General features: G+C 38.5%; 2 protein-coding genes across 3 annotated transcripts; one reads left to right on the plus strand and one right to left on the minus strand.

The window, feature by feature from the left end:
- The first annotated feature begins 878 nt into the window (after positions 1-878).
- eif3jb (eukaryotic translation initiation factor 3, subunit Jb) lies at positions 879-10,078 on the plus strand. Its single transcript, XM_046840589.1, has 8 exons — positions 879-1,068; positions 1,154-1,248; positions 4,398-4,452; positions 5,589-5,674; positions 6,218-6,332; positions 7,182-7,355; positions 7,480-7,553; positions 9,045-10,078. Exons 1-8 carry the CDS (start codon positions 1,047-1,049, stop codon positions 9,177-9,179), a joined length of 756 nt encoding a protein of 251 aa, XP_046696545.1. The 5' UTR covers positions 879-1,046; the 3' UTR covers positions 9,180-10,078.
- On the minus strand, positions 9,944-19,304 carry LOC124379941 (cartilage intermediate layer protein, nucleotide pyrophosphohydrolase). Of its 2 annotated transcripts, none has more exons than XM_046840588.1 (8): positions 19,232-19,304; positions 17,525-17,676; positions 16,181-16,450; positions 14,642-14,815; positions 14,191-14,505; positions 13,985-14,093; positions 13,277-13,434; positions 9,944-13,185 (listed from the first exon to the last, which is right to left on the minus strand). In XM_046840588.1, exons 2-8 carry the CDS (start codon positions 17,589-17,591, stop codon positions 10,817-10,819), a joined length of 3,462 nt encoding a protein of 1,153 aa, XP_046696544.1. In that variant the 5' UTR covers positions 17,592-17,676; positions 19,232-19,304; the 3' UTR covers positions 9,944-10,816. The 2 variants fall into 2 exon arrangements, with proteins under 2 accessions (XP_046696544.1, XP_046696543.1); XM_046840587.1 differs by having other exon boundaries at positions 17,525-17,662; positions 19,232-19,292.
- Positions 19,305-22,507: the final 3,203 nt, after the last annotated feature.

Genomic DNA, 22,507 nt, shown 5'->3' on the forward strand with positions numbered 1-22,507 from the left:
AGAGATCTGAATTTAACCCTGTTAAACACATTTGGGATGAATTGGAACGCTGACTGCATCTCAGGTCTCCTCAACCCATACCTGTTGTTACTAATGCCCTTGTTGCTGAATGAGCACAAATCGATATAATCACACTCAAAAGTGCTAATTTAAGTGTTTCAGGAAGAGGTAGGTCTTCAATCATCGCTTGAATATAGTCAGGGACTTCGCTGTACGGACATCTAATGGAAGTTCATTCCACCACTTCGGTGCCAGAACAGAGAAGAGCCTTGAAGTATACTTACCTCTCGTTCTAAGAGAAGGTGGTACCAGTCGAGCAGTGCTGGAGGATCTCAGACAGCATGGTGCAGTGTGAGATGTGATGAGGTCTCTAAGGTAAGATGGTGCTGGTCCATTTTTGGCCTTGTAGGCAAGCATCGGTTCTGCAGGACAGGTGGAATCTGATACGTGCAGCTACTGGAAGCCAGTGAAGGGAGCGCAGCAGTAAATGTGGAATGGGTTGTTAAAAAAAATCATATACAATTCTCATGGTCTTGTGTCCACAAACTTATGTACTGTATGGACAAATGACCTGTATGTGGCATTTTGAGGGTTTTTTTTGTGAGGGTGGGGATTGGGGTGTCAGTAGTTATACAACAAAACAGTAATTACAATATTTGTCATTAAATGTCAATTTGTTTTTTGCTGTGTCCCACATTAATTAGAACAAATAAGTATTTAAGTATTATATACATAATGAAATATTTTTGTTGCACTTAAAACAGGACAAGCCAGCAGGAAATTAAAAATGAGAACATAACATTTATTTATCAGTCTCCTTCTTTTCGTGAACGGTCGGTGTGCGAGTGCGCGTACACGACCGCACGCCTGAGCGCGCTTGCCTCGTCACACGGGGCGCGGGAGCGCGCGCTCCGCCGCATCCCGTCAGCCAGCAGTGCACGCTCGGAGTCGCGAACGCGCAACGGAGTTGCTGAGCACATTCGAGCGCACATGCGGTTCTTCAGCTAACTGCTGAGGAGTGTGATTAAACCCGCACATACCACAAAATGGCGGATTCTGACTCATGGGGTAAGACTGGTCAATTTTATACAATTAGAATTAGTTTGGATAAACTGTTAAATGTAAAGCGTTTGTATGGTGTGTGTGTGTGTAGACGCGGACAACTTCGAGGTGAACGAGCCGCTGCCAAAGGCCGCGACGGTTCTGCAGGACAGATGGGAAGGAGAAGATGAGGAAGACGACGTCAAGGTGACACAGCAATCTGTTGGAATCTACAGAGTATTTTTAGTTTGTGTTTTAATATCAAACCAGGGCTACAGATGTTTTAGCTGCTCTGCTAGCTAACACCGAGTTAAGGGCTAAGATAAGATGGTTAGCTTTCGGCCGGCATGCGATACGAGCTGTTAGCTGAAATAGCGGTTATATGCTTATAGCTATTATTGCAACATAATTCGTGTAGGCGTGTTTTTTAACAGGCTTTTGTTGTGGTAAAATGCAATAACATGTCGTATTGGGTTATCTCATAAATAGTTTACTAATACACTGGATTTGTGTAACGCCGTGGTTAGCGAGGTTTCTTATGCTAGCATTAGCAACAGCTGCGTTGTCGCTCGTGTGTGCGCGCGGGCGTAAGTGCGCATGCGCGCATATGTGTGCGTGACACCCGGATTTTATCTACAGTAAACTCGTGTTGATCAGTCGCTGGTGAAACACGCTGCTCGGCCATTTCCGCCTTCTGAAGGCGCAGTGATCAGTGTGTGTAGTGTGATTCTGGCAAAACAGTGTGTGTGATCAGGCTGGATTTGGACTGCGCCTGCTGGAAAAGTTCTCGTTTAATTTGACGTCAGTGTGACGATCATGTGAACTGAAACGAGGCAGTGCTACACAACACAGGCCGTGTGTGAGTCATGCTGCGGATGGCAACCCCTGTCTCCAGAAGTGTTCTGGAATGATCTAGAACTACTGACAAAAACATCTAAAAGGGTCCGACTGTAGAATTGCTCTAGAATCACTTAGAACTGGGGAACATCTAAACTAAGACCTTGTAGAGGTTGTCTACAATCCCCAAGAACTGATGGAAACATCTAAACAGGCGTTAGACATACTGGAAGTGTTCTAGAATCCCCCAGAATTATGAAAACATCAAAATAGGATCAGATATACTGGAAGTGTTCTAGAATTATCTAGAACTTATGGAAACATCAAAATAGGATCAGACATACTGGACGTGTTCTAGAATTACCTAGAACTTATGGAAACATCTAAATAGTATCAGACATACTGGACGTGTTCTAGAATTACCTAGAACTTATGGAAACATCTAAACAGTATCAGACATACTGGAAGTGTTCTAGAATCCCCCAGAATTATGAAAACATCAAAATAGGATCAGACATACTGGAAGTGTTCTAGAATTACCTAGAACTTATGGAAACATCTAAAAGTTTCTGCCATTTTAGAAGTTGTTCTGGAATCACCTAGACCTGATTTTAGGTCCATCTTAAAGTGAATCAACAAACACTTCCAAATTGTGTGTTTAATGATAACCTGAAGATTTAATACACGTTTTTTTTTTTTTTTTTTGTGAAACTATCTAGAAATGTGTTGGAATCATTTAAAACTGATTCAAAATTGTGACTGTTCTAGATTTACTAGGACTAAACATGGTTTCATATCACTGAGAACTCTTTATAAGTGTTGTCTCGATGAGAGCTGGCAGAACTCTGAGTGTAAAAATAATAAAAAAAATCCAGTGTACCAGTTTATCTTGATGTTTTAGAGCATGTTTAAGGGTGTTCTAAAAAGGTCGAAGTTGTAAAGTGGTGTGTGTTGCCATGTCAATGTGTTGGTGGTATTCTGGAATTCACATTTTGAATCTCTTATGGGTGAGAGAATTTATTTGTAGTGTTCCAGAATTCCATAGTGGTGAAATGGAATCCTTCAGAAGTGTCCTGAATTCCCAAACAAAAAAAAATTGTTTCAGATTACTTTAGCAATAATAGACAATTTATAAGGGCTGTTTCAGAATCGAAGAAGTTTATGTAAAGAAGGTTTTTTTTTAAGTAATCAAAACCTTTCATGTTGTTCGAGACTCCTTCAGAGGTGACGGGGAATCTTTGGGACATGTTCCAGTAATGATTAAATGGTAATGTCAGAAATGTTCTGTAGTTTTATTCAAGTCATGTCAAATCTATTTAACTGTGTTCCAGAGTTCTTTAGAAATATTTCATGATTTACATGATGGGAATTTTGTGTGTTTCTGAATTTCTCAATCAGCAGGTAGAATTCTGTGCTGTATTCCAGAGCTGGTGATTCAGCTGTCAGTTTTTAGTTTTTGCCCTCAATTCATTCTTTTTTTTTTTTTTTTGGGAAAATGCATGGTGGACATTTTTCAGCTATTTGCTGGCGGTACACAGCAGTGCACTCTAATGCTGTATGTATGAACCAAACCAAATTTGTGAGCATCCTGTGATCTGTAACCTTTTACAAAAAAAACCTCATCGCATTTGGAGTCAAATTGTTGTTGCAGCTTTTGAAGAATTAGCCTCCCACATATCTGTTTGTGCTTTAGACATTAATTAATGAAGAAGGAAGGATTTTTTCTTTTTTCCCCATTAAGCAGTTTGTTGGGTGGGTTCCCTAGTGGTCTAGTGGTTAGGATGCGGCGCTCTCACCGCTGCGGCCCAGGTTTGATCCCCGGTCAGGGAACCAACCCCAGCCATTAGGGAGGCACAAGTCTGTGCACTCTTACTGCCGGTCCCAAGCCCGGAAAAATGGGGAGGGTTGCGTTATGAAGGGCATCCAGCGTAAAAACATGTGCCAAATTAAACATGAATACAGGATAATCCGCTGTGGCACGACCCCTAATGGGAGAAGCCAAAAGAAAGTAAGCATTTTGTTGGGTGAGTTTATTAGGGGGACAGTGCATGTAGGACGTTTTGGAGACAAGGTGGGGGAGGTGAGATTGAGATGGTTTGGACATGTGCAGAGGAGGTACATGGGGTATATCGGTAGAAGAATTCTGAGGATGGAGCCACCAGGGAGGAGGAAAAGAGGAAGACCAAGGAGGAGGTTTATGGATGTGGGGAGGGAAGACATGCAGGTAGTTGGGTTGAAAGAGGCAGATGTAGAGGACAGGGGGGTATGGAGACGGATGATCCACTGTGGCACCCCCTAATGGGAGAAGCCGAAAGAAGTCGACGTCTGTGGATATCTACTTTATTTTATTTTATTATTTTTATTTATATGAATGGTTTTAATATTATTGAACTTCATAGGATATAAACATTTGTATATTATTTACACATTACTGTATGAATAGTTTTTTTATGTATTTCATATAAATATTTTTCAAATATTTGAATTCATTGGTTTGCTTTGATTCTCTTCTTATTCAGGACAACTGGGATGATGAGGAGGAGGAAGAACAGAAGGTGGAGGTGAAAAAACCAGGTGCGGTTTCCAATCAAGTACACGTAAATCAGTCTGAGTGAATTTTTCTTCTCACTGTTCGAAAATATTATTTACCTGATCACAGTTGCAGCAAAAAAAATTTTGGAACAGCAATAAACTAAACAAAAACTACACTGTAGCGGTTTTCTCTGAGACCAGACATTTGTCCACGACTGCATTTTTTTATTTAGTCCTTCCTTTTTTTTTTTCTTCTCTTTTTTTTAAAGATTTATTTCTGGGCTGTCTTAAATCACGTGATCAGGTGCTTCCTGTATCTTTGCGAATGAAAAACTGTATTCGAGTTTAAGATGTGCAGCGAGTACTAGCATCACTTCTAATGCAACCTATTGTTTGACAAAATTACACATTTAAACACTAAATATTGGAGAGTTTGTTTTTCATAGGTGGCTCAGCTGTTTTTATTATGAAGATAAACTTTGCACTTTTGCCATCTTTTTGAGGATTTTATACAAGCGTAAAAGGAAAATGCAGAACTTATGCAAAATGTGTGATTAAAGGATATAATCGTAATGAACTTCACTCAAAGGAATGACACTATAGCACAGTCATTTACACTAAAAAAATTTACAGTTAATAAGTATATACAGAAGGTAGACACTTTTGGAGTGACAATGATTATGAACCTGAGTGGAACACAGAACAAAATAAGCACTCCTAGTAGAAAGACTTCATAATTAAATTATTTTATTCACTATATTTTCATTAGGCAGTATAATTGATTTTATAAACTAGAAAACAAGCGTGGTGTATTTTATTGTTAACACTAGCAAGCACAAGCAACCAAACCTTCGACACCGGAGCTTTCCTTTCCCCGGTGGACTTTCTAATAAAGCTATAGTTTGTCATTTTCTTATTTAAATCTCAGATTTTTTTTGGCATTAATTGTGCCACTATTACAACAATTATCCTCTTTATTATAAAGCTTCTTTCCTCCGTCACCAAATGTGGTGTTCGTCAGTGGAATTTAATAAGTTATCCAATCATTTAAGCCACATTGAGTCTTAATTAGCACACTTTTCTAATTATACATGGAGTCATGTATAGTACTTTGCCATAAAAAATCACATGCTCTCCAGATGTAAATCATGCAAACTTTTTTTTTTTCTGTTTCTTAGTGGTGAAAGTTTCAGAGAAGAAAAAACTGAGTGCTAAAATCAAAGAAAAAGAAAATGAAGAGAAAAAAGAAGAGCTGAGGAAAAGGGTGAGTCAGATTTTTATTATTATTGTATGGGTTGGGTGTTTTTATTTATTTATTTATTTTATGTAAAACATCTGCTCATTAGATTTGGAGCAGCAGTGCTGATCGAAGATTTGTAAATGGCAATACAAAATTAGCTAAGTGGTAAAAATTAATTAAAAGGGAGAAAATATTTCAGCGACTGTAGTTTTCTAAACGCAAACCTGATTCACTGGTTTATTCAATCAGATTTGCTGAAGGCAACTCGAGAAAGTAGCTATAGGGCTGGAGCTCAAAGATGTTGTTTCAGTTTTTTCCATTTCAAAGGCGGTTTTACCGTGTTCGGTTCTTATTAGTGAGCTGACGCATGGCTTCTTTTTGACATTTATCTTGAGAGATGTTGCTCCTTATTCAAAACTGAAATGCCTTTGGCCAGAAATATTTAAAATTTGTTATTTAAAGTAAAAAACAAATATTGTGGCCAAATTTTGAGCTATGTGCACCTTGAGATTTTTTTCTTGGATAAAGTTCTCAAATTAAATTCTAACTCCTCTGTTATTCATATAGTTAGAAGAAACCCAGGCTAATACCCAGCTCACACCTGAAGAGGAGGCGGCCGAGAAACTGCGTGTGCAGAAACTGCAGGAGGAGTCGGACATGGCACTCGCACATGAAGCATTCGGTGCGTTATAACTCGCTCCAATCATCTATCAACACTTGTTTCTTAAACGCTTGTCTCATGTGTGTGTGTATTTAATCCAAAACATTTTTTTTTATATTTTTGAGCAATGTTAGAAACCAACAAAAGATTCTCCAGTTCAGTTTCTGATAGTATTCGTCATTGTCTATTAAATTGACCATTCTAGTAATCAATTATTCGTGGAAAATAAACAACCAAAGTAGGAGCAAAATATTATTACTGATAAAGTAGCATATAAGCAGAAAAACTCGCATAAGCAGAAAACTTCAAATCAAATTGCATTATAAAGAACTTAATTATTATTAATGGTCATTAGAAATTTATTATTTTGAAAAGGAAATATTTATGCTTCAGTTCTGACAAACAATATACATTTTTGCCGTTCTTACTTGTCAAATTTAATTTGGACAAGGAAAAAAAAAAGAAGTGAACAATAAAATTTGTATGTGTGCATTTAAATAGTGATGCCACTAATAAAACTTATTACAAATTCCACATGCATAAAATAGAGTATTCCTACTATACATCAAATACTGGCAATATATGACTGGCAAAAATATATTTAGTTAAAATTGAATTTCTGAATTTGTAAAATGTTTCTACACAGATTTGAATGTGTACAATAAAACGTCATATAATACAGTTTCTCAGAAATGTAATGTATCTGTTATATCTGTGATACTTGTAACTCTATGAAGTGATTATTGTGCATGACAATTTCCTCAAGTTGCTTCAATTGTTTTTGTGAAGGAATCACCAAATCTTAAAAAAATAAAAGAAAAGAAAATGGAGAGGTTTTGAAGATAAAGCGCAAACACTTCTGATTCACAGGTATTGACACAACTATCACAAACAGTGCCTCTGGAATTGAAGCCATGTGTCCCTCGAATAAGGAAGACTTTCTAGTTTTCGAGAAATTACTGAAAGACAAGATTACACAGTTTGAGAAGTCAGTGCATTATTCCAACTTTTTGGAGTCGCTGTTTCGGGAACTCTGTATTTCATGTGAGTACATTTTAAAGGGCTTTGTGTGTCTGCATTGTTTATTTTATGGTTCCGGCAAAGAAAATCGCATTTTAAAATCAAAATATAATGCACATTATTTACTAAAATGCCGAATTCCTTACAGTGGAAGTAGACGATTTAAAGAAAATCAGCAATTCCCTGTCAGTTCTTCTCACCGAAAGGCAAAAACAAGAAAAGGTATGCTGTGAAATTGCTTTCCCCATTATTACTTTATTCTTTTTGTAAGTGTATATTGTGACTAGTTTTTAGTTTTATCTACGGTACACATTTAGTTGGCACATTTCCTGTTGGATGAATTATGCCTCTGCGTCGGCGCACAAAAATTTGCACCCAACTCGATCATGTAGTGTTACATCTCTCAGGTGTGCCCATATTACATTTGTTTTATTTGAATTGCTTGCATTTATTTCAGTTTCACACTTTCTGGATGTGATAAAATACACTCTTTACTATCGGTGTAACGGTACACAAACTTCATGGTTCGGGACGTACCTCGGTTTTGAGTCACGGTTCGGTTTGGTGCGGTTAGGGGAAGAAATGCAAAACATAAAACAGTTTACTTTTTAAAACAATTTTAAATAAAATGCCTGCTTGGTTAAATAACACACAATATTTTATAATAATAAAAGAGAATAAATCAATATAATGCAATGCACTTATTTTGATTATATTGGCACAAATTAAATAAAATAAATGGAAAAGTTTACATTTGTTAAACCCCTTATACACTGTGTTTTACATTGAATTTTCTAAAGATATGATGAGCTGAGTTGTTCTATTATTTCAGCAGACCTAAATCTCTTCATTCCTTCCACCCTTCATTAATTCGCTCCCTCGATATCTGGAATTGTCAGGATTTTCTCCTTTTAAGAGAAATTCTTGAAGCCAGACATAAAACTAAAGATTCCACAGCACTAGTGTTAGCCGCTAGCTGCTAACTAGGGGGCTATGGGTTCTTTAGCATTTTACTCGTGCACAAAACAAATCTGGTACTCACCACAGAGACGTTGCACTGAGTCGTTCGTTTTTTGATTTATACCCCTGGCATTGTGTGTATGTTTTAAAGATTAATAATAAAAATAAATGCACCCGGAGTGCAAGGCGGAGACTAAACACTTTACCTTTATCGTGGTCTTGAAGTTCTTTTATATACCAGAACTTTTCTAATCTGCTTAAGTTTTAATGACATTTGTTAATAGTGCAAGATTCCATAAACATTCTTTTAAATGTAATGTTAGTGTAGTTTTTGTGCTGTTTTGAATTGTTTTCTTGTTGCAGAACAGCAATGCTTTAATTTATCAGAGAATTGCCTTTTAATTCGAGTAAAACAAAGGCTTGTTGCCTTTTCACCCGGACACTATTTGGCATGCCAAATATTTTGCACCGAGCTATGTCCTAAAAGGGGATCCACAGTTGTTTGATCTTGTCAGGCATGCTATCCACGATGTATTCTCACTATGTTTCTGGGATAGGCTCTGAGCTGAGAATAAAGAGCTCATTTTAGATGCACAAGTGTAATTCCTCGTGCTTACACTAGAGAGCAGTCTGCTTACTTACTGTTAAACCATTCCCCTGAACCTCTTGAAAGTCTGATGAACAGAACGTTTATATTCTGTAAGAGAATATGCCCATTTTTTTTTATCTTGTCACATGATGTTTTCCCAATAGGAAAAATCCAAAGGCACAAAGAAGAAAAAGAAAACGGTCCTTTCTGGCGGTGGGTTGAAAGCAAAAATGAAAACCGACTTTGACGATTATGGTAACTTGGATGGCGGCTTCAATGATTATGAGGACTTCATGTGACAAAGGCTGAATCACACCCTCCTCGCCTACCCCCACCTACGAAACTGCCCCATCTCCACTGAGACATGCAGCGTCCCCTGTATCTCATTTTCTCTCATCAGTGCCATCTTGGAGTAAACTGAACACTGTGTCAACCTTTGACATTTTTTGCTTCAGTGGTCAAAACAACTCTTAGTGAAGCTGCTATCACCAAAATTGCTGTTTGGTGACAAAAGGAAAGATCTATTAAATTGCCTTGTATTTACAACTCTGCCTCTGACAAAGACTTTAGGACGTGAGACATCTTTGCACAAGTGTCTTCTCCAATTGGCCCTCCTAAAATAATCATCAATATGCCTTATATACAATATGACAAACGTTTATTTTGGTTAAAGTACTGAAATAGCCGATCGTGTTAACCTCTGTGCAACTGCATTTACATAGAAACAAATGTGATATTCTATGCAAAATAATTGTATACAGAATGTCTAGGTTAAAAAAAACAGTATGGATATTTTCCTCTTGTGGAAATTTCAACAGAATTATCTACATCTCTGATTACCAGTTGTCCGCAACATCAGATGCACATAATTCAACCATTTTCCTTGAACCATGTCAGTGCATTTACAGCAGACACTACATGAGGAGCACTGGTGGTAGGTACACTTTTTGTTGGTTTTTTTATTTTTAAGAATGAAAAAGCAGAAAAAAAGTAAGTACAACTGAGTGAGTTTCTTGTGTTATGGAATAGTTTTGAAAATTGACACTTTTTCTTTGCATTCAAATGTTTACTTTGTTTCTAATGCTGGTAGATTGAAATGACTAGTGCAGGAGTGTGGGGCTTAGTCTTTTCCTTGTAGCTTCTGCAGGCTTGTATCAGGGACAAGGAAGATCCGATAAAAATGTTTGCTCCCAATCAATATTTGAAGTTTTTCTTTTTTTGGGGGGTGGGGAGGGGGACGGTGTTGCACACCTCTAACTATTTGCAAAAAAAAAACCATGCTTCACAAAAATGGTCAATAATGAATGATTCCAGCAGTTTTTTTTTTTTGTTTGTTTTTTTAAAGGTCTAATTTAATAAAATTGATCGGTCAAAGGAATTTTTTGGAAAACTTGTATGATTCAAATACATAGACCTTAAACATCAAGTTCTGCTAATAATTATGTATGAAATAAATATCCCATTATTTACAGTTTCAAGTAGTAACTATCACAGTACAGATAATTAAATGACTTAAGTATAGACATAAAAATGATAACTGCCCATATAACCAAAAGTGTCATGTGGAGGGGGCAGTCATTAATTATCTTGGCCAACAGTATCATTGGAAGTAGTTATTTCTAACATGACCATGGGCCTGCTCATTTGTTTTGCATCTCATGATCAAACAATTTAATAGTATGGATATTAGTTGGGGTTGTTTGACCTTGGGTGTGTTTTCGCTGTTCCATCATACAAAACCTTAAACTCACAAGAAAAGGTGATCCAGGACCAGAGCTGGTAACCAGTACTCTAACCCATAAATGTAGTTTCCTAGTATACCTTATAAAATGTATGTATTTGCTTGAAAACAATTGTTTCCTTCACTACCTAGCTTAAAAGTTGCTCACATCAGGTAATGTTGAGCATTTTCCTGGAAGTAAATTGCTAAATCGCATTATGAACTTTGGCGTGGAGTCAGGGAGCGCCCGTTGGGATTGCGGGTACTTCTTCTCCGGCTGTTGCGGAGTGCGGCTGAGGAGTCTCCTCGCTGCCTTCGACTGCCTCTCCCTGTACGGGCAGACCCTGCCGTGACCCGGCCTGGAGCATTCTGGAGCTGCTGGAAAACGCTTTGCCTGGTGACCTCTTTGTCACCGCAAGAAAAGATTAATGCCACACCTTCATTACTTTTCATTACTCGTGATGCCCCGTCCGATGTACCCTCGAAACACCGTCCAAGTGCTATTTCCTTCGCTGTGCGAGGATCTTGATCAGTAACTGTGTAGATGCCATAATTATGGCCCAAAGGGTCTAGTGGTGCAAGCATAGTGAACTCATTGGTGTCATTGTTGACAGCCAGTGGTAGATGGTTGACCAGGTATTCTTGAAGCATGCTGTTGACACTGTCTCGCTTGCAACTACCCTGCGGGATCACCTTCACTAGGGTTCGATCTACTCTGTCTTGGTCGTAGAGCATGCCACTGCATTTGAACTCCAAACAGACTGCTGAGACACTGGTCTGATCCCGGTCTCGGATACTACGGGTGTCGCGAAGTCCATATAGTTGGCCCACTGTTCTTGGATGGGTGCCTCCCATGTTGCGAGAACGGACATTGGTTTCATGCAGGCTGTTGATTTTTACTTTAATATAACAAGCTCTGTATTCTGTCGGCTTCGGCCACCAGCTCAGGTAGTCTTCAGTCCAACTCATCGGATCATCCTCGTTGAAAGGAACCGTGTTGTAGTCATATCGATCTCCTTCGACTCTCGAAAAGCGGAAGTGAGGTGCATTAAATGGAGCTTCTTCACACTCCTTTAGTTTTTCAAATGGATAAATTGGACCATTTGCTTCTTCGGCTGTGTTTGGGCTAGGTTTCGCTACGTTGATACTAAATGCCGTCTTCTTGATTCTAGGATCATCGTGATCTGTTCTTCTGTAGTTCAGCTTGCTCAAAATGGGTTGAGGGACACCAATGCTGTTGGGATTTAATTTTGGTGCTGATGCTACTGCATCAAGTTCTTCTCCTCCAAGGTTTGCCATGACATAAGCAGAATAAGCATCTGCTTTTTTGTCATCGCAGAAGGCAGGCAGACATGCACCATTGGTACCAGTGATGACACTATCAAACCTACCCCATGCACGAGGGTTGCTGGAAAAACCAGCTGTAGGCTCCATATTTATCAGACTTACCACAACACCCTCAACTTGCTCACTTGGCATAAATCTTTCACTACGGAACGCTCTGACTTTGACGTAGCATCTTCTGTTTTCAGGCACGTCTAAGTTAAACAACCTTCTTTCCCGGATTTCCATGTTTCCTATGAGAAAAGTCCTTTCTTCTCGTTTTTGTCGTTGCTTTTTCTCCATAAGAAGCTGTCCTTCCTCTTCCCAAAGACCAGTGTCTGGGTTGAGGGACCACAATTTCATTGTATTTAGATGTTCCGGCATCTTTACTTGGGCTGCATCGAGACGAACATTTACTTTACCAGCATTTAGTGACTCACCATCTATTTCATTCCTGAAGTCAACTGAGAACATACCATAGGTTCTCAAGGGGAGGGTATCACCTTCAGTGCTTATAAAGTTGAGATCACTTTGAGCGGCCTCTGCTGTGGATACATCTCTTGGGTCCATGAAGGTGACGCTGGCTTTCACATTACCTACGAATACTTCGCCATTCTGCTTGTAGAAAGAGTTTGGTGGAATTTCAATCTCAACCATAGGTTCCTCTCCTTGTACTTCTCCAAGCTGTAGATTGTTGGTGTCGGTTGAGCTTAAGATAACAGGAGGCTTTTTCCTCAGCAGTTTGATCTCGTGGTACACAGCTCCACCTTTGTTATTGAACACAAGTACTTTAGTAGTGTTCACAAACTTTTGCATGCTGTCTACAAAAGTAAGAACAAGCCTTTCAGTATCTGTGGGAACTTGTATGGAGAAAGTGCCCTTGTATCCTGTTCTGCTAATCCTTGCGCCATCCATGTAAATATGTCCAAACCTCAAGGGCTCTCCTGTATCCGATGCAAAAGCACGTCCACGGACTATTGTCTTTGTTTCTACACATTTTTTGCAGCCACACTCTGTGACCACCATCATGGGCAGCTGGTAGCCTTGGCATGTTATCGGTCTCTTTTCCATTTTGGACACCCCACAGCAAAACGATGTGGAGTCTTTGCACCGAATACCGTTGTCCAGCTGGCCAGTGCATGTTTCAATGGGGCATCTTCCTACATCATAGTACAATGAGTTTGTCTGGTTCTGGAAGCAGTCATGTGGTAGAAGGATCATGTGGGGTTCAGGCTTCGGGTTGCACGAAGGCTCAGTTTGACCTTAAACATGGATTCGGAGAAATTCCAAAGTGAATAAATTGTTGGTAAACAAGTTTTACATTTTATTTTGTCCGCTTCATAAACAACTCACCTATGATTGAGAGTGTGGCTGGCTTGGATTTAATAGCACCATTCTCACTGCTGGCTCTGCAGTAGTACTCTCCTGCCTGATCCATTCTTAGGTTCCTCAGAACCAGTGTATCGCCATAGTGATATACACTCTTCTCGAGCAAAGTTCCATTGTGAAACCTAGAATTAGTATTTAAATTTGTACGTCAAGCAATGAACTGGTTAATAGCAAAGCATATGTGTTAAGAGGGAGTTACTTTTGTCTACATACTATAGCATTGGGAAAGATGTGGTAACAGGTAAGTTTTCCAGTTATTAGCTAACTGTTTTAAAATTAAACGTTGCCCCACTGGAGAAACACTTAAAGCAAATACTATGTAATCAGGTTTTTAATTGAACATTTTTGAGGAACCCTTTGTTCTAGGAGTAGCTACATGCCTGAGGTTCCTCCTCAGAGTTTCACAATCACAAATGACAATCTTTTTGTGTCAGAACTCCTATCCATAAGGATTTGCCCCAAGTTTTCAAATAGAATGTGTCCTCCTGGAATCCCCCTTTTTTCCCCTAAAGAATGTAGCTGTATGCTGTATACACTCATCGAAAACGGTTTCTCAAAAAGTTTGGTGCAGCTTCATTTGGGAACCTTTTAAGAACAAAATTAACTCTGTGGTAACCAATATTACTATTAATTTGTTTTTGTACACAGTACTGCATTATGAGTGCATCTTACCACTGATACTCATCAGGTTCAGGTGAACCAGTAACCTTGCAGCAGAAGGCAGCAGTCTGACCCATTCTCCTTGCTTTTGACTCGGGGTTCTTTTGCACATATAGATTTTCTAAGAAAGACACATTGTTGGATTTTTTTTTCCCCATGTAAAGTAAGCCCTACATTCAATTTTTTTTTTTTTTTTTTATTTAGTGTTTGATCCTTACTTGCTCTCTCCAGCATCACATGAAGAACAGTTGTGGGCTCAGAGGTAAGTGGCATAACAATTTGATGGGGCATGTGACCCTGCAGCTTAATCAGCAGTGTAGTGTTTCCATCTGGGCAAATCCCAGGTATGCGGAAGTGTCCATTGTGGTCAGATAGTGTGAGAAGTTTGGGGCTTGTCCCTGCAAGGAGAATGGCTGCTCCAGGAGCTTGAAGACTTCCAGCTCTACGAACTGACCCAAGCACTATATGGTTCTTACACATGCATGCATTGCAGTCTGTGTTCACCCTGCCCATTACACACTGCAGACTACAACCTGTATTGACAAAACACAAACATCCCACCAGCATAAGCAATGTAGTTTTTGGCTCTAAACAGTGTATCCTTACACTGTCAGAATTGGTATATGATAACTGATTTGCATGCTTATTCACAAGCAAAAGCAATATTACCTGGACACGTAGGTCCTTTGCAGTGCCTGCTTTCCAGCTTCACACCACTGCACTGCCTGGATTGGGTTGTGCAGGTTCTGGAACGTATCTGGGTTGCGACCTGGCCACATTGGGCAGGACAAGGGGTCCAGTCTGACCACTGACCCCATACTCCTTCAGTTTCCAGCTTTGTTTCTAAAAGGCAAAAGAAAGAGGTGTGAAGTTCCCATGATGTTTGGACTTTAGCAGAAATCAGGTCAAGTGCTTTTTTTAAACAATGTTTTGACAACTAGAAACCTTGTTGATTGAAAAGGCAACAGTACCCACAGTAATTAAATTTGATAGATTTAAAAATAAATAAATCAATCTGAAATAAAGTGTGATAATGGAGTGCTTGAGAATGTTTACATTCAGCATCCAATGGCAATGGTTTATTCATTTTAAGATCTATCTTCATAGTATAAAGAAACTTGAGAAAAAAAACAGTTGCTATAATTCTATAAGGTAAGAACGCTTTAAAAAAATGTTAATTTACTTTTATGAAGTAACAAATTGGATAGAAAATTTACAGAATAAAATCTGAATTAATATTTGTGACCACTCTTTGGCTTTCAATCATTAAACTTAAACAAAGTTAGGAATTTCAGTAGGATAACCAATTGGGCAATTAACCAATTATACCAAGCAGGTGTTGATCATTCATTTCATATGTAGGGTAAAAACGGTCATTATGTGAAACAGAAACAGCTGTGTAGGAGCTTTAAAACTGGTGAGTTTGCGGACGACATGTTTCATGTCACAGGTTATACACCAGGGCAATTTGTTTGAGGTACAATAATGAAGGTCTGCAGCCAACAGTGAAGCATGGTCGTGGTTCTTTGTGAGTTTGGGCTTTATGTCTGCAAATTGAGTTGGAGATTTGGTCAGGATTAATAGTGCTAAGAAATACTGGGAGATACATATCCATCATGCAATACTGACAGGGGGACATCTGATTGGCCCTAAATTAATTCTGCAGCAGGACAGTGACCCCAAACATACAGCCAATGTCATTAAAAAGGCTTCAGGGTAGAGAACAAGGAGCCCTGGAAGTGATAGTCTGGATTACATGAAGAGAGCAGCCTATATCCAGATGATCAGTGGTTAGATCTCCAAGATGTTTGGATCAAACTACCCCCCGAGCTGCTTAAAAACTGTGCAGTTGTACCTTGAAGAATTGATGCTGTTTTGATTTGGCTTTCTCTTCTGTTCATTTGCCTTTCGTTTTGTTCACTGTTAAACAAATACTATTTTTTTTAAAGTATTCGTTATTCACTTTCACTATAACTTACAAAACTTTTGCACGGTACTCTGCCTGAAAAAGATGGGAACTTTTTTCCTGACAAAAAAATGCTAATGCTACCCTGGCTAAATGTCAACCTTTTTATTTTTGTTGCTATATCTGCACAACAAAATCTAGCTTGTGGGTAAACTATTGAATTTCTGTGCATATTGGAGAAACAAAACCTGCCAAGATTTTTGGATTTTTTTGTTTTTTAACAGCAATGAACAACATCTTACCTCTTGGGCAAAGGAAACGAACTGCATAATTAGAGCAGTTCTTTCCTTCAGGCTGTTCTGAATTGACGCACCAGAAGCCAACGGTGGGTTCTGTATGCACTTTCTCTTGTGTTTTGTGAGCTGGGATCCAGTCTGTCGTGCGGGCTTCCAGCGCCAGTGGGGAATCACACACTCGAGCGTTGTAATAGAAACGAATCGCATCCAGTTGCTCATAATCCCCCTTCCCTCCCGGGTGATCGACATTGAACCAAGTGGTCCACTCGTGGTCATCTAAGATGGAAAACATAGATGATATCACTGTTTAAAAGAATATATGATGTGTGTTGTAACAGGTAGGTTGTTTGATTTTATCATTATTGATGTTCTGGGAAACAAACTTACACCTGATATAATAAACCTAAATGTTCCAGCTGATAGCTTTGTTTAAACACGACTCAGATTTGTTACCCTTTTATAAATGTTTTGTGCAAAGATGAATATTAAAACCTTGGGTATGATACACATCTAGATTGTGCTTTATGAATTTTACTGTTCTTGAGAAATTCAGAATTGAATTTATATTGACATCTCAATAGTTTTTTGGTTGAAAATTAGCCCATAACTTTTAACAATTTTGTTACTGTTATATTTACGTATAAACAAATTTGCAGCGTTTTGGATGCAAAATGAAACGGAAATACGTTATTTCATTCCCGAAACAAACAAATGATGTAAATGTTTAAACTGGGTATTTTTTAATTCTAATTCCTGTGTAATTCTCACTCATCTGTAAGCGATCAGTCTCCTTCCTGAACAAAAGTTCTCACCACTGGGGCTTGGCGAAGTTTCATTTCTGTTTTGATAATCGTAAAATGAAATGATCTACACGTACATTCATGCAGAATTTAAACTGGTATTATTCACGCTTGCATATGTTTCATGTTCCTGTTCATGACAGGAACATGAAACTGGAATGATTTGACCGAGTGTGGACAAATTGCTGACAGGTGGCTGAGAGCCTCTGGCTTACACGCATAACTTCTAATCAAGCTGTTTCTCAGAAGAAATACAATATGGGGGCTATTTATCGTTTTTACAGAAGGCTAAAATTCACATGGTTATGTAACCAAAAAGTAGCAGCTGGTCCGATTTGCATTTTTCACCATGGCTACTTTCACATTAAAATCTATAAAGTAGCTGAATTTGACTTTTAAAAATGGATTGTGTTGCCATTTTAAGTGGTTTTGTCTGCATGCAAATAAATATTAGGATTGGGTCTATAATAATTAAAATCCCTATTTTGTTGTGGGATAAAACTTGGCCTCTGTAAATGATGAATGAACAGGATAAGCGAAAAAAAAATACCTTGAGTGAAGGTGACAGAAATTCCGAAGAGGAGAAGAAGAAAGACTCCGGCTAGCTTGTACGCCATCTTGAGTCTTTTCTCTGGTGGCCTTTCACCTCTGGTGATGACCTTTTCTTTTTTTCACACTAAATATAAACCTGACACAGGACTCCTTCAAGTGAGAGAAATGTTAAAGCAATGCATCAGCATAAAAAGTTTTCTTACCACCTGAAAACTTTTACCCAAATAATTTAAGAAATATGTGATTGTTTTTTTTGCTAGGTTTAATAAAGCATTTTAGATTTGGTGGAAAAAAAGGATTTTAGTGTACACACTTGTGTCCTTGTATCATGCCTGTGAAAGTCATTAGTGTGAGTCAGGGGAATGTAAAAATGTGAGAGTGCAACACTTTGCCAGGCCGAAGTTTTTGATCCTACGGCGTTTAGCATTTACAATTTACACACGTATTCAGCAAAATGAGGAAACAAATCAAGTGTTCCAATCGCATTGTAAATGTAATATTTCAGGACTACTTCAGAATGTGATTAGGAAAAAAATGAATGTTATATTAATGAAGACTACGCTAGTGTACAGATGCTTTAATTATAAACACAGATTTGTTTTCCGGTTGATATTAAACAGCATTACTATCAACGAGAACACTCGCCCATTCATGCAGTTACCCAATCGGCCAGTCGTAGGTCATGTACAGTTTTTACACACACAACAGTTGCAAGACTACAGAATGCTACAGAAAGCCAACATTTCCAGTGAGCAGTGGATTTTGTGAATAAGAGGAAAGTGACTAGACTGCATTGATCTACAGTAACTTAAATAACACTTTCTATAACTCTTTACATCCACGATGAACAGAAAAGCACTTAATTCCACAAAACAAGTGAATAGACTACAAAAGCAAAAGATACAGGACACAGCATTTCCCCGCCACCCCCCCACTTTTACGTGTTGTACTTTCATTACTTTACTGACTCTGGAGGACTTGTTTTTAACTGTTAAAACATTCCCTGAGTGCATACTAATATACGTTCATCAATTCAAACACAAACAAGTAATATATATTCTATTTTTGCCAACAGGATTTAAAAAATAAATACATAAAAAATCAGTCATCTGATTCAATAGGGTATATGAATCTTTTAGTACTGTGAGTATAATCGTTAGTATTTTATCATCAGACTTTAAGCAAAACAATACTAAAATACACTTCTGGCAACAACAGGGCCAGGAACTAAATGTCGAATTATTAAACTTTTAATGGTCTTTTAAAACAAATCACTGGTCAGGAAATTAGCAAGAATGAAACAAATTAAATCTTGGTATAGGATTGATTTTAAACATTTAAACCTCATGGGTAAAGCTGCATTCAGATTTTCTTAGAAAAACGTGCTCCATCTAGATTTAATGTTTCAAACAGTTGAGGAGTTTAACGTTTGTGTACAGGTGGATTATAAGAGTGAAATTCTCTCTTCCCCATACCACGGCAGTAAACAGAGGCACAGGAGAGTCGCATTTGTTTCATTCGTGCAAATTATCTGGCCAGTCATTTGTTGCTACGGCTATTAAAAGTTTTTGGAAGCATTTTAGACTGCCCCATTTTTCGTTCATAATGGAAAGTAATGGACAAAAAACCCAGCAGCATTCTGTTGTATAATAAATATAATACAAAATAATGAAAACAACAGAAAATATGAAGATGGATCTCTTACCCAGGTCAAAATCTTGTCTACAGAAGTGAAGACTGCTTTAATTGATTTGAAATGTGAGAAGAGCAGAAATGAGGTGTGTGTGTGTGGGTGCTCTTGCCTTATTGCTGTCTCTTATATAGCTCATGCTTGAATTGTGGGCTCGGCTACATGCCACAGTCAGGAAACCAGATGACCGCATGAGGAAACCGCAGAAGTCCACTGCTTTTCTCTCTCTCTCTCTCTCTCTCTCTCTCTCTCTCTCTGTTTTAGAGAACAGTGGAAATGAGTTTCTAATTACACTGTGACCTCAAATTCATGTTTCTTCGCCACTTCTGTTTTAGTACAAAATGTCAGTTTCGTCAGTTTTACACAATCTGTGGAAAAATGAGGTGTTTGCTGGATTTCCATCCCATGATGTTATGCAGCATAAACAACAAACATCATTTCTCTGAAGCTGCTCCTGAGAAATATTTAGATAAGTAATAATACAACGTGTTCGAAAAATATAAGAGAAAAAAACTGCTAACATGAGAAGCTCGTTACATCAGTAGCTTTTAAGATCCACTCTCTGTTGCTTGGATTATTAAGGTTAAGATATTAAAACATCACCAGATGGTGGCCAAAGGCTGTACTTAAAGATGATTCTCATGGGATTAAAGCATTTCGAGATTTCTTGCCGCGTCCGACGGCCTTCCAAGCCGCCTCCTTTAACTCAATGTCATCACGAGAATTAGAAGGCAGTGTTACACAGCAGGATGGGTAAAGAACATCACATGCCACAAGCTATATAAGACCAGACTAACGACGTATTCAAGTTTTGTAAAAGTTCCTGCTCTGAACAGTTTTACTCCGTGCTGTAAATGTGATGTATGCACATGGACTTAATGCTGGTGAACTTGAATGAATAAAAAAGGAAAAAAATAAATAAATGTACAATAAGGTGATGACCCAACCATCAGCAATAAAAGTAGACTCAAGCCAGATGCACGTGCTGCAATTTTGCCAAGTTCTGGTCATCAGAGATAAATTTTGAAAATGCTCATATAATCTTAAATCTGTAATCTTTGACTGCTGTTTTGACATGTTCACCGACCGAAAGTAAAAATGTCTAAACAAGTCTGAATAGAATATTATTAAGTGATGAACGGAAAAGTAGTGTTTGTATGTTTTTTATCATCAAGGCATGTCATGAACAAAATGAACGCTACAGTAAAACTTCGGTCTTATTCTTGTGCGCCTCAGTTTTTTATTTTTACAGTCAGACATTATGACAACACAGATCCTACAGTGTGACATTGGGATCATGTTCATACAGTCTGACAAGCAACAATTGCAAAGAACTATATATAATAATAGAATTAATAAAAACATTACAGTGGCATGTGCTTGATAGGTCAGAGGCGGAAGTTACCAATACGGTAACGGCTGTGCTTTTCAACCTTTTTATGGTGTTTTATTGTAGCCACCTTGCCTAGCACTAGCATTTTTCTGCATAGTCTTGGGGACGAGTATTAAAGTATAAAATTAAACAAAAACAAGACCCTGCGAAAATCACCCAAGCAAAAACAAGTTTGAACAAACTGTCACAAACCTTTTTCTATTAGACTCAACAGAACATATATTTGTTAACTAAGGGCTTCACAAAATCGGACTAATACTAAAAGTATTATTTGGTAGCAGGTATCTTCCATACACAAAATCCTCAAATAATCAAACACTGATTTCTTTGGTGTATATTTGTGCTGCATGCTCCCTTCAGCATCGTAAGTCTGGTTGGAAAATAAATAGGCTTACCTCATGTTTACCACACAGTCATTATTGCATTTCCTGCAGCAGTCCTGCAGAGACATCTGAGGTCATTAATTTATAATGGGTCAGGAAATAGTTTTGTTGTTGGTACTTAGAGGTTATCAAAGAAAAGGTGTCAAATCTGAAGTTTTTGTGTTTTCACAGTCCAGACACTACAGTATTGTATACAGTGATTAGTTCAGATCTGAGCAACTGTACTGTACTATAATCTACTATCATCTACTACAATACAGAAGAATACATTATCTTACAAAAGTGAGTACACCAGTTATATTTAAGCCACTATTTTAGTATCTTCTCTTCTCAAGGACAATACTATAGAAATGAAAGTTGGATATATTTTAGTCAATGTGCATCTTGAATAGCAGTCCTCTGAAAATAACTGGCAACAAAAGTCAGTACACCCTAAGCGAAAATGTCAAAAATGTCCAAAGTGTCAATACTGTGTGTGAGCACCATTCTCATCTAGCACTGCCTTAATCCACCTGGACATGGAATTCACCAGAGCTGCACAGGTTGTTGCTGGGATCCTCTTCCACTTCTTTATAATGACATCACTGAGCTGCTGAATGTTATTCACATGACGCTTCTCCATCTTCCACTCGAGAAGGCCCCACAGGTGCTCTTTAGGGTTCAGGTCTTAAGACATACTTGGCTTCATCACCTTTACCTTCCTCAATAGGCAGTTCTCATTTTGGCGGTGTGTTTGGGGTCTTTTCATGTTGGAAAACTGCCAATTGGCCCAGTTTTTAAAGGGATGGCATAATTTTCTGCTTCAGAATATCACAGTACATGTTGGAATGTATGTTTCCCTCAATAAACCGCAGCTCCCCAGTACCAGCAGCACTCATGCAGCCCCAGACCATAATGCTACCACCACCATGCTTGAATGTAGGCAATACACAATATCTTGGTTCTCCTCACCAGGGTGTTGCCACACATGATGGACACCATGAGCCAAACAAGTTTACCTTAGTCTCATCAGACCACAGGATATGGTTTCAGTAATTCATGCTCTTGGACTGGTTGTCTTCAGCAAACTTTTTGTAGGCTTTCTTGTGAGCCAGGTTCAGAAGAGGCTTTCTTCTTTGTAGATGGCCCTGAAAACCGACTTGTTGCAGTGTACGGCGTACAGTCTGAGCACTGACAAGTGGACCTTCCGCTTCTGCAACCTCTAAATCAATGCTGCAGCATTTAGGCATCTGTTTATTGAAGCCAGTTTCTGCACCTGATGCACAGCACGAGGACTTAACTTATTTAATAGACCCTTGTGAGGCCTGTTCCAAGTGGAACCCATCCGGGAAAACCTCTGTATGACCCTGACCACTACACTGAAAGTCAGTTTTAAGGTGTTATTGATCTTCTTATAGCCTCGGCCATCTTTGTGGAGAGCAACAATTCTACTTCTCAAATCCTCAGAAAGTCTTTGCCATGAGGTGCCATGTTGAACATCTAGTGGTAAGTATGAGAGAATTTAAACTGCTCTAA

Source organism: Silurus meridionalis, chromosome 26, assembly GCF_014805685.1.
Source record: "Silurus meridionalis isolate SWU-2019-XX chromosome 26, ASM1480568v1, whole genome shotgun sequence".
Taxonomy (NCBI): Eukaryota; Metazoa; Chordata; class Actinopteri; order Siluriformes; family Siluridae; genus Silurus; species Silurus meridionalis.

What these genes read in the sequence shown, in the direction of transcription:
- LOC124379941 (XM_046840588.1), bottom strand. Translation starts at nt 17,591, where the DNA reads ATGGCGTACAAGCTAGCCGGAGTCTTTCTTCTTCTCCTCTTCGGAATT. An exon ending in TCGTTTCCTTTGCCCAAGAG is followed by an intron (nt 14,816 to 16,180) that starts GTAAGATGTTGT and finishes TTTGCCTTTTAG; the next exon opens with AAACAAAGCTGGAAACTGAA. An exon ending in TGTGATGCTGGAGAGAGCAA is followed by an intron (nt 14,094 to 14,190) that starts GTAAGGATCAAA and finishes TGTCTTTCTTAG; the next exon opens with AAAATCTATATGTGCAAAAG.
- eif3jb (XM_046840589.1), top strand. Translation starts at nt 1,047, where the DNA reads ATGGCGGATTCTGACTCATGGG. An exon ending in ATGAGGAAGACGACGTCAAG is followed by an intron (nt 1,249 to 4,397) that starts GTGACACAGCAA and finishes CTTCTTATTCAG; the next exon opens with GACAACTGGGATGATGAGGA. An exon ending in ACTCGCACATGAAGCATTCG is followed by an intron (nt 6,333 to 7,181) that starts GTGCGTTATAAC and finishes TCTGATTCACAG; the next exon opens with GTATTGACACAACTATCACA.